The sequence below is a fragment of the Sciurus carolinensis genome, chromosome 6, assembly GCF_902686445.1.
Source record: "Sciurus carolinensis chromosome 6, mSciCar1.2, whole genome shotgun sequence".
In the NCBI taxonomy this organism is placed as follows: domain Eukaryota; kingdom Metazoa; phylum Chordata; class Mammalia; order Rodentia; family Sciuridae; genus Sciurus; species Sciurus carolinensis.
Window position 1 is genome coordinate 73,283,984 of NC_062218.1, and position 12,777 is coordinate 73,296,760.

At 32.6% G+C, this 12,777-nt stretch overlaps 1 protein-coding gene across 6 annotated transcripts in view; it reads right to left on the bottom strand.

The window, feature by feature from the left end:
* Window positions 1–2,590: 2,590 nt before the first annotated feature.
* The window catches only part of Tmem161b (transmembrane protein 161B), a 67,593-nt gene continuing 57,406 nt past the window's right edge, over window positions 2,591–12,777 (bottom strand). For 2 of the 6 annotated variants that reach the window (XM_047556534.1, XM_047556535.1), the window contains exons 5-8: window positions 10,593–10,706; window positions 6,552–6,726; window positions 5,425–5,521; window positions 2,591–4,223 (exon numbers count right to left, since the gene is read on the bottom strand). In XM_047556534.1, coding sequence (XP_047412490.1) covers window positions 3,946–4,223; window positions 5,425–5,521; window positions 6,552–6,726; window positions 10,593–10,706 — 664 coding nt within the window. In that variant the 3' untranslated portion in view covers window positions 2,591–3,945. The remainder of the gene's footprint in view (window positions 4,224–5,424; window positions 5,522–6,551; window positions 6,727–10,592; window positions 10,707–12,777) is intronic. The other 4 variants (XM_047556533.1, XM_047556532.1, XM_047556530.1 and 1 more) reach the window with 3 other exon arrangements.

The following is a 12,777-nucleotide window of genomic DNA, read 5'->3' on the forward strand; positions in this document are numbered from 1 at the left end:
GTGGGATATTTCCTAATTCAGATTAGCATTCTTTCCATAAAATTATGCTGCTACTGTGCTTAAGAAAATGAACTATCTTGCCAAATGCAAGAGGAATGACATGTACGAAGTCATACAGAAACAACAACAAACAAAAAATACCCACAAATACCAAAAAACAATAGGATGAAAAAATAGACTCTCTGACCCATTGAAAACAGGCCTGTCTAGTGTCACATGTGGTGATACACACCTGTAATCCCAGTGACCTGACAGGCTGATGCAGGAGGATTTCAAGTTCAAGGCTAACTTCAGCAACTTAGTGAGTCCCTGTCTCAAAATGAAAATAAAAAGGGATGAACATGTAGCTCAGTGGTAAAGTGTCTCTAGGTTCAATTCCCAGTACAAAAAACAAACACACAAAAAAGTCCATGCAACATAATGACTTTGTAGTTAATAAGTTCAATACTAAAATAGTAACAGAAGACAAACACATAAGAAAAACTATACCTGGGTTTTCTTTTGGAAGAAAACAAAAATACGTAAAAATGTTTACCACTTTAAAAAGGCTTGGCCATTTTTAGTGTTCATGTCAGAATTTTCATGACATAATGAGCTCTGAAACCAGGGTATGGACATAATGAACTGAGTAGGAGTTGAAAAATGAGACTGTACAACTATTTGAGTCATGGGGCTCAAGCTCTAAGATCATAAGAGTGTTTAAATTTGATTCCTTAAGCCACCGAAAACTCTGTGAAGACACAGGATGATCCACATTCAAAAATCACTTAGTTTTATTTTACTGGATAAAGCTTTATATCTTGGTAGAGTATTTTCAATTACATGATGGCTCAGAAAGTGGGTATGAATTCAGAGAATGTTGAGACCTTATGCTTCACAATACTGAGAATTTAATCTTTCATGTGAAAGAATAAAATCTATCCAGTGAAGTTCCAATTATAGTTTTCATAATGAATTCTACTTATTGCTTCCTGGACCAATCAATTCCATTAATGGATGATTATCTCTCCTAAATCATAACTCAAGCAGAAATGACACTATTTTACCAATGATATTTATATCAGAAACAATTAGACAATGAGCCCTTTATGCTTGCATGCATTGATCATTTTATGCACAGCACCTGGAATTCTAGGGAAAATACCTAAGATAATAAAAATGCACAAAATATTAAGATAAAATTATATGCTTTTCATTTCAGACAAATCAGTAGGAGTAGGAGGGATAATACAGTTCTGATTTTTACAGTGCAGTGGGCAGGGGTGGGGGAAGAGGAAAATCAACAAACTTGATTCTAAGGCTTCCTATTTTATGTGGCAAAAATGTATAATAAAAATAACTGACCCTTTGAAGCATATTATATTGAATAGAGTCTAACAAGTAAAAGAACTCTACTCATCAAATTTTTGGATACTAAAATATTTTGTATTTTGTACCTTTAGCAATTAAAGAATATAATTTCTGTTACAAAGACAAAATATAAGACTGGGGGAACAGTTCAGAGGTTGGGTGTGCTCATCTAGCATTTGCAAGGCCTTGGATATGGTTCCCAGCAATGCACCCCTACCCCCACACTCACGATGCTTAAGTAAATCTGTCAGTTCAAATTTGCTTTAATAGGGAACCAAACTCTGGGTTTGGGATATCTCAGTTGGTAGAGTGCTTGCCTTGCATTCACAAGGCCCTGAGTTCTATCCCCAATACCACACACTCAAAAAGGTAACCAAACTCATTAATCTAAGGGTGTAGCTTGCCTAAATTCACAGTACAGAAGTGCACCAATAGAATTTTAGAACTATATGTTATTTATCCAACAATGAATTCTGTCCCTTTCCCCTCATATTACTCTACTGTGCAATCTTTGAAATTCAAAATAATAACTTTAATAATAATTTAAAAACTGCAGCTTTTTAGCAAGAACAGTTATAAATACCAGGTGTTTATAAATATCAGTCTACAGTATAAGAACCTTCACATACAAAATAAATGTCAAACTTTGGTATGATCTTGTTATACTTATTTTAGTGATGTTGATGCCTCTCAAGATATATTTGAAATGCCTCTTCTAAATATACAAATGAAGTATCATAAGGCTATATTCACAATTTCAACTTAAGAATTTTATCCAATTTAAGCACTTATTGCTTAGTCTTTTAAAATATCAGCTACTTCAAAAATATTTAAATCTACACCAAAAGACAAGGATTTGCTACACTGAGATTGTTCAAATTAACATAAACCTTAAGCCACAAAAGTAATTCCAGCTGAGTGTGGTGGTCCAGGCCTGGGAAGCTGAAGCAGGAGGATGGTGAGTTCAAAGAACCCTCAGCAATTTAGCAAGAACCTGTATCTAAATAAAATATAATAAATAAATAAATAAATAAAATAAAATAAAGTCTAAAAAGGGATGGGGATTTGGCTAAATGATTAAGCACCTCCTGCGTATAATCCCCAGTACCAAAAAGAAAAAAAAAAAGAAATTAATTTCATTTCAAACTTGCTTTCAATAGTGGTTAACAGCATTAAAACATAATATAAAGTCTCCCAAGACAGTTAAATAGGAGAACATTTATTTAAAGAAAAATTCTCATAGTCATTTTGGATTTCGGATGTAAAAAGCATCAAAAGGAATTTTACAATTTTTTTTTTCATTTCACTTGATTATTTTCGTCCAAATGACCTCAATTTCTGGCCTATAAAATGAAATGTAATATTTCTAATTCCAGACACTACAAATTTAAAATAAGTTCTATTTAACAAGGGCTTTAATGATACTTGTAGAATTGGTTGGAGTTAATGATACCAGTAGATTGTGATTTTTGAAAGACAAAAAAAGAATTGCAATTTGGGAGAAATCAACAAAAGCATTCATAAAAGTTTAAATACTCTCACACATGCACAACAAATAAACTGCATGTTCTGCTGAACTTTCAAAATGTATTTTAATCTCATTCCAAACAGAAATAAAATTTATAGATACAAATACATCTTATTCAAATCACTTTTTAACATACATTCAGCAACTTAAAATATTATAAGGATCCCAATATTTTCATCTTTTATAATCTCAATATATTATATATTTAATATATAATATATATATATACAATACATACATATAGTCAGCAGGATTACAAAGTAAATTTTTAAGTCTGATCAGTACTGATAAATATTTTTAGACAATTAAAATAAACTATCTAGGATCACAGAATAAAATAAAATATGGCAGGCCCAAACCTAACCGCAAGATTGCAAATGTTCATATGGCCAATAATTTTAAAAGAACTCTCAACTTGGGTAGAATACAATTTAAAACAACACTTTTGCTACTCTCAAGCAGCAGTACTTGCAGATATCAAGCATGTACAACTCCATTAAATTTAAAGTAACTATGCAGCTTTCCTTACTGTAATATACAGTAGCTATCTCCTCCTTTCTGTTGGATTTTTGTTGTTGTTTGAAGAGTAACTAATATATTACCAACAGAAATTACTTTAGTTCTTTTCTCTTCCCTAAAGCATGGCTCAGTTTGAAGATTGTTCTATAGGCAGCCACTAGGACTATGAACAGTACCTTAATACCATTTAAGAGCAATCAGTAACTGAAGTCATATAAGAAGTTTAAAAGACTGCTGGAGGTTTTCTGTAAACCAAGGTAATCAGAAGTATTACCCCTGCAGATAGCCCTCTCACATTAGTTAATACAGTAAGTTAAAATCCCAATGACACAGTGTAATAGTTAACAATTCATCCTGTGATTTTAAATATTACAACATTAATTCACCCTGAGAATACAGAGGAAGCATTTAAAACAAGATACTTTGATATGGTTGTTTTTTTTTTTTTTCCTTTGTATTTGCTTTCTTCTGGTTTTTGCCAGTCCTTCAAGGGCACAGATATTTTAATTCAAAGTGTGACTTGGATACCCTTTTTTGTTAACTGAGATTCATGCCACAGTCAGATACTGATGATAGAAGAGCCCAAAAAGGCTTGTAGAAAAGAGGCAAGCAGCAATCCACCATGTCAAAAATGATAGAAGTCCTCGAAAAAGGAGTGGAGTAAAAATGTTTTTTAAGCTGCTCAGTGCCACTGTTATCTGCGTAACAGTTACCTTCATCTTCCCATCAGCAGATGGTAATTCAGAGTAAACAGAATTGGAGTGTAGACTATTATCCATTGGCAAGGTAGAGACAGATTCTGGATAAATCCCCCAGGAATGATTACCTAGAAAATTCAAGACACAAAACTTGAAGAGTAACTAATTCCAAAGCTTCTTACTAAAAAAAAGAAAAAAAAAAAACCTTAACTTACATTTAAAATTAAGAACAGTAAGTTTAGTGGTAGAGTAAATCATTTTAGATTGAAAATAGAAATAATAGTTTTTCTACATATGTAAAGAATATACTTATTTTGACCAGCCTATATAATCTGTTCTCATCAGTAAAGCAAAAAGCCTTATATACTTTTAATTAACTAGAGTAAAACCTGGTAATACAATAAAAACAAATTATTCTTTGTATGAGACATGAATCAACTGCCTCTACTGGAGCAATAGGGACAGATTCAATAACTTCTTAGAAATCTTTTCTAACTCTACAACATCAGAATAAATTTATTTCTCAGAAACTATCTATGATTTCAATGTGAGAAACTATTAATAGCTTCCAGAAATTTTTTCATCATATACTTTCCTACGCTGCATAGGATATGAGTCACATAATTTATAACTAAGCTACCTACCCCTTTAAGTTCCACAGATTCCTAAAGGGCATTTACAACTATCATCAACCTATGGCACCGACTAAATCCATCAAGTTATACTTCTAGTTTTTTTGGGCTTTCTAAACCCACATGATGGCAAGTTGCCTGATCAAAGCAAAGGGAAATGATCACTGTAATAATGGATCATTCTTGAATAATACCAACAGGGACTTTGACAGTAAAGAGACCTGTCAGAGAACTTTGCTCTTTCACTGAAAAATCTTAACCCTTTCAACCTAGTTATCTAAAATTGAACTTACCAGAGGATTCCATAATTTATGTACATTTACAAATAGTTTGTATAATAATTTAAACATTAGGGACTAACGAAATCTTAAATCATCCTCTTATGTGGCACAAAAGTAATGAAAATCAACAGTGGTAAGTTACTTACGAAATTAAGTAAATTCATTAAGTAAATCTGGGAATTAACCTTTAGTAAACAATTCTCATAAGTAAAGTGTACATTATAAAACCACATGGACCTGAGCTGTCAAAATCAAGATGATGGATCAACTTCTATGGCTCAAATTTTCCCATGCTTCCTCTTAAAACTTAAAGAGAGAAACGGTTTAACGTGGCATATTTCTCTGCAGGTGACAGAAAGCATTATTAATTATGGGTAGAAAGTAAAAGATTTTCCCAGTTGCCAGGGTATTCCTACCTAGTGTTTTCAAAAGCAGAGTTGTATGAAGCAGCATTACCAGAGGTGCCACATACTGCAGGGCAATGACACAAAGGTAATAAAAGACTCGAGCCACCTGTAACCAACAACATTCTTAGTATCTGATACAGCTCATATGTTGTAAGTGAATTAAACTTGCATAAAATTATCAAACTGAAATGCTTGAGATAAGTAATCCTTACATGGGAAGAAAGCTAAATGTTATTATGTTTGCATTTCATCATAAATGTTTTTAAACTGATTTAGGCTCAATATGAAGATGCTTTTAGAATGTGAAAATATTACAATAAATTTCTTTTAAAAGTTCTCAAACAATGTATTCAAAATGGAGAAAATAACCAATAAATTTCCAATGGTATAAATTCACTTATATTTCAAAGATAAAACAAAATGTTAAAATATCTAAGGACAGCCATCTTGAACATCAAAATAAATAGCAATAGCAGGTAGTCTACATAAGCATAAACCCCTCAAAAATGTTAAATCCTCATTCTACATGAACATATTTGATTGAAATCAAATTACAAAGAATATGAAAATATATAAAAGGTAAAAAAAAAGTTGTCAACTTGATAAATGCCTCTGACTATGGAAAATCCAAAACAGGAGACCCAGTACCAAATCTTTAAAAAATATATAGGTCCACTAAAATGGGGGATGGATTCCTAGTTTTCTCCTTCTCTAGACTCTCCACTAAGTAGTTACATTTCATGTTCAAGTACATGGAATAACGTTAAAAAGAAATACATTTAGCCACTAAACTGGTGATTTTAGGCACTAAAAGTGGTATGTCCTAACCTTAAGTCACCAAGTCTAGACAGTATATTGAAATTGGAGGGATCCCCTTTAACAACAGTAGGCATATAACAGCTTTGCATCACCCAACTATATGACACTTAAAACACTTAAGACAAGAAGAGGAACTGAGATCCTTTCTTAGCACCAAAATCAGATCAAGGTTTCTGATACACATTGGTCTAAGATTGTTCCACTTATCTACAATAAGAATATTATGGGACAAAATATTACTAATTAAAGGAAACCAAATCCTTTTGTTTTACACAAGTTTTTGCCATTTTTCCTTTAAATAATGATATAAAACGTACCATTTTCTGTAGCTCAACTGTACTTATTCGGCCTGCTTCTTTCTTCATCTGATCCACACACTTCTGGGCTAAGTTTAAATATGCTTGCAGGTGACTACGCATCATGGCCAATCGCAAAGCACACAGCAGGATTATTAACCAAAGTCGTAGAGTATCAAATGTAGCTTCTGTCATTCTACAGATCAAAAAGTTGAAATAATGCTCTCAAAGACCACAGTATGCCAGCGTGCTAGTTGTTACTGTTTACCATATAAGATACGGGAAATCTATACTTAGCTAGAGTTGGAGACCTAACAGAGGAGAATCCCATTCTGCCACAGACTTATCTATATAATATTTTCACTTTTCATAACATAAATAAATACACAGATAAATGTATAACAGAAAGTATAAGTAACAAGTAACCAAAAGATAGAAGTAGAGCAGTATTTGGGGGATCCTTTTTCTATCTACTCTCATCAAAGGAAGTAAAACTGGTTGTGACATGACTAGACAATTTGAGTTCTAAGGGAAAGAAACAAGGAAATCCTAGCATTGAGAAACAAGGAAATTGTCTGCATTGAGTCAACCCAAGGAGGTTCCCATATCACCCATGTGTAAGTGGCTGCAAATTTTGTCTGATCACATAAATATTTTGGAGTCTTTCACTCTGCTGTTTCTGATTGAGACCACTGGAAAATCTAAAATCTTTATACATTATAATAACATCAGATGCCTCGGATTTCTCAACCTGAGTGACTCAACGTGCTATGTGCTGAATATACCTTAGTTCTATGTGAGTCCTCAAGGATAAGTTTAGGATTCTAGGTGAGAACATTCATTCTTAGGACATCTTTTCAGAAACTAGATCACTAGTGAGAGTTTCTTGAAGTATTTCAGAATGAAGATGCACTATCTGGTATCTTTTGGGGGGGTTTAATGTTTTTGTAAAAAGATCATGGATTCTGCTTTGATAAAGAGGACTATACTATGAGTAATTTGAGAGTAATAACTAGACAAATTCTGGTATTCAGTCTAATCTCTAGAACATCATCAGGCACTTAACCCATTAAGTCCCACTGTCCCAGATGTGAGACATGTATAAAAACTTGTATTGAGTAACAAATTTACAGTAACTTCTGAAATAAAAATTGTTTTTTAAGAGTTCTATTTTTTTTTTGGAAAATATAGGACTGATTAAAGCATTTTAAAAAATGTATTTCCAAATACATACATATGAAAATATATAAAAATTATATATAAACTCTAGATTATGATTTCCAAACTATTTTAAAGCACCTGTCTCAATTTCATTGAAATATTTGCAGAATTGAAAACTTGAGACTTAATGGGTTAACATGATTGTTGAAATGCATGGATTTATCTGTCAGATAGGATCTGGAACTTACAAATGTATGCTTTTGTTTCCTTGTTATAAGTGCACATGGACAAAGAATTTCAGTGGAAAAACACCAATGGCCAGAAAAGAAAAAGATATAATATTTTACCAATTCAGGTCCACTATAATGACTAATGAAATGAAGGAGCCAGTCATGTAAAAGTAACAGTAAAACAAGACACAAGGCCATCCACAGCCTTGAAGCTTTCCACTAGACCTATAAACAATACTGTGCTCCCTAAAGTTGTGCAACAAGGAGAATTGACAGGCAGCATCCTGAAGACAGCTACTTTGAGGATAATAGATAATGAAAATGGAGAAACTAGCATAAAGCAGTAAATCAGAAATTATTTGCTTAGATTATGAGTTCTGGATTCAGGAAAACAGTCATTAAGAATATCTTCTAATTCAGATTCAAGTAACATCATAAACAGTTGATAAGTTCATCTAATCAAGTATCTCAAGAATCCTGGACTAGGATAAAACACCCAGGTAAAACATAGGAAGAAGACATTCCCCTGGGATCTTGAAACCATTCTGGGCTTTATGGCATATGCCATTTTGGCTTTCTTTTAATGAGGTTATGAGCACCCATGAACTGTTTAATCATTCTATTTTTTGGATGCTATGTCAGAACACATGGATAACTGAAATACATTTCCAGTTGAAACAGAATCATAACCATTTTTTGCTTCTGACTACAAATAGACTTATCCACAAACTAATTTGTCTGTGTGACAGAGAAGAATCTGTCACTTGCTTTTCTCTTCATTCTACTCTCTGATGGATGGGCACCTATTCTTTCATTTACTACATGGACTTCAGATTGTAAACAAAAATATAAAACTACCTACCTAATCATTTAATTGTTAATTCACAATTGAAGAACAGGATGAAGCAGAGTAAGACCACAATTTTGCTTCAAATGTTTTTGAAACAGGTCAGTAATGGGATGTAACAAATAGGGGGAAAAGCAATAGGAAGATGACCCCAGGTCTTTGTGTATAAACAGTGGAATAATTTAGTTGTACAAAACTTTTATATATGCCAAATCTGACTGAATAAACTTAGTCAAATTATTTAAATTCTGAGTCTGATATTTTATCTAGAAAATGGGATAGGAACAGCAACCACAAATGGATAATTAATATATGAATGAAAGATATAAAACATGAAATATCAATACCTAGTATAATAACTGCCATATTATAGGGATATCATAAATACTAATTTCCTTGTTTTCCCAAATTTACTATATTTAAAATCAGAGAACATAATTTCAAGAGTATCAAATCCAATTTCTGTGACCAGGAAACTTCAAGGAAGGATTGGGAATGCTTTTAGCATCAAAGGCATGACTTAGCAGTTTTTTTTTTGTTTTTTTTTTTTTTTTGAGATTTTTATCTAGAAGCCTAGGATCCTTAGAATTACTTTTAAATACTTGAGAAACCTGTCAAGTTAAAATTACTATTAAGGTTTAGTTGTGTGTGTGTGGGGGGGGGGGGATTTGTCATGGTCATCACTGACTACATACTCTAAGGCAGACAAAGTTGTACCAGTATCTAAAAGAAGTACATAATATAAATTGCACACTGAAGTCAATGACTAGTCAAAATTTTTTATTTTAATTTTGATGAGGCAAAACAGTGAAAGGAACATTTATTAAACACTTTCAGTCAGTTGTATTACATGTGTTCTTTCATTTAATTCCAGTGATAACTCTGTAGATACTATTATGGGGAAACAGGCTCAGTGAAGTTAAATAAACTGCCTCAAGTGACAGTTTGAATGAGGAGCAAAACTGGAGTTTGAACTGGCTCTGCCTGAACCTTTATAATACTCAAGTTTCATAAGTACACATCTATCTTACCAAATACAATTATTAATGCATTCTAATAAAATGTTTCCTTGTCTTCTTATGTTAAAATACAGTTGTCCAACTGGAGAAACATGAATTAGTATTAGAAAATAATGTTAAGGGACAAATTTTAATTTTCTGGTGTATGGTATTATTTTTACAGGAAAATATCCTTTTTTTTGGAGATGCAAACTATAGTAATTAGCAATAAAAATGTTATGTCTTTAGTTTGAGAAATACTTTATCAAAAGAATAGATAAGTAAATAAATATGAAAAATGTTAAAATTTCCATATATATGGAAGTAAGTATATGAATTTCCATGTATACTACTCTTTTCTTCTGCAATTTTCACAAATTAAAAAAAAAAAATACTGAAATAACTATAGAAGGTATCCAAACAGGGGCTCTGTGGTAGAGCACTTGCCAAGCATATGTAAAGCCCTGGGTTCAAATAATAGCACACGCCCCCTCCCCCCCCAAAAAAGGAGGGCACTAAAATCAGTGGCACAATGACAGTAGAAAAATGCCAGATGACAACTGAGCATTAAGAAAAAACCTGTAAGTATAAAAGCTAGTAATAGAATAGGGTAATAATCCTTAACATTCATTAAGTTCACAAAAAGGTTCAATGATGAACTGTAGCTTCAAGTTTATTACTACTTTTAGCATTTCTATTAATTTTTAAAAAGTGTAGTGTCCTAATTTTATCATTAAGAAACTTAAATAAAATAAATAACATTCAGAAAAGTGGTTCTGCATTACAATGAAACAAAAATTAGCCCTCAAATAACATCCATACTTACAAAGGGACACTTTCTTTACCCAATGGTGGGTTCATAATGTAGTCTTTGGTGATTGGTTTTACCCAGAGTAGAACCATAAATAAAGGTGCCAAGAAGTTGATATGAAGTAATGTTCTGAAAGCATGCAAGAAATAATCATAAAAATCCAGAAACAAAATGTACACAAGTACAGAAACTTGACTATTTCATTGATCATTTTCAATTAACACTGATTTCATTCCTTAACAAACTACATTATCTTAATTTTTCAGAAAAGAACACTGAGACTCAGAAAAGTTTAGTGATTGTTCATGGTGATTTAGCAGGTTAGAGGCAAATCTAGGACCAAAATCCAGATTTGTTCACTTCTATTCTGTATTCTTTAACAATCCCATATTAGATTCATGATTCAATAAACAGGTACTTTAATGATCCTCTAATTTTATAGTGAATGAATGCAAAGGGTAGATACAGAGGAACCTTTCAATGTGTAATGATCCTGTATAAGGTTTATACTGTACTGCTAAAATCACAAGTGATTCAAACATTTGTATTTCTTCTTGGACTATTATGAATATTTTCCTATCCTATATAAACCAACAAGTTTTACTTTACTCTTGATAAGATAATACACCTAATACTACAAAGGGTTTTAGGTCTAAGCTCTAACTTCATTATTAATTGCTAAGTTTGTGTACTATACACGAACAGGTGGCTGATAAAAATTTTTCTTATTTTAGAAAAAAGGCAAAATCTTCAGACTATTTTAACTATCGGCTAAGAGAAGGTCTAAACTGGAGGGTTTGAAATGTATATAAACACACATATTTTAAAATATACACAGGAAAATGACAGTGATCTGTGTGAGGAAAAAGGGCTGGGTCAGAAAGTAATGAATGCCTGCCAAGGAAACATGGAACTGTGGTTATAACCCTTGGTATTAAAACAAGTCACAGTGCCTAGCCATGGGATGAAGACAATCCTGTTCTTTGTGCCAATCATGTTTCTCACTACAGAACTAGCTTGCCCACACCCTAATATCTGGACAGAGTGCTATAATACAATAAGGGACTACAATAAATTCAAAGTAAAATAAATCCCACATATCCCGAAAGGAAAAAAGCTTATAAAGAAGCTACAGTTTACTGAAAAAACCCCTCTCCCCAACCACTGGCTGCTTTAAATGTTTTTTTATAAAGTGATTCTTTCATTCCACAGTCTTGGTAAACCGTTGGGTGCGGGGGAAGAAAGAAGCAGTATTAGGTATGCAGTGTTGCTAGGGAACACTCTAGTATCAAGGAGCAGCCCACAGCAGTTTCAGTAGCTTGTGAAGGGCTCCCCTCCACCCACCCTTTTCAGCTTATTTAAATCATAACACTGGGGTTAGTGGACTGAAGTGTGTGTGTAGAGAGGAGGGGGAGAACCAGGTTTTGTCTTAAAGAAGCTATTAGAGAAACTGGTAGTGGGAGAAAAGCAGGATATAGCTAAGAGCATGCTGAGTAAAAAAGGGGGAAAAAAAGAGGAATGAAGAAGTATGTAGCAGGAGATGAGAATAAGTAAACACATGTACAAGAAATATGCAGAAAAATGGAGGTAAGGGAAAAAAAGACAATCACAACGAAATTAAAAAGAAAACATAAGAATGAGAAAAGACTAGAGAATCAGCATTATTAAATACAGGATTTTAAAGAGCAGTACTGTTTGGGGATATGATCACCTAGAAATTAATGACTATAAATATGTATATCAAAGTGGAGTATTCTCAAGTTGGGCTTCCAATGCAAACAAAATGAGACTGGAATTTGGATCTGGATTTGAGGTGAAGTACTTTATCAGCCTGCCCTTTTACCAAGGCATCTACATAAACGACAAAAAACCTGTGACAACCACAAGAAATACAATAAAGTTCTTTGAATTATATGTAGAGATTGAATATGATTTCTTCATTTCAGAACTAAAACAGAATTTGGTAGATAAACGTAATCTGTATTATAGAACACTGCATTACTATAACTACAGTATTAGTAACCCCCAATAAAATAGTGTATGATTTACCAAGAGTCTAACAAGTAGATCACTAAGGAAAACCAAAATCTCTTACACATATAACTTTCAGTTTTGAAAAAATCTTAAATGAAATATTTTAAATAAAAAGTTAATTATTTAAATAAATATATAACATTTATAAGAATATTTTTATGTAAAA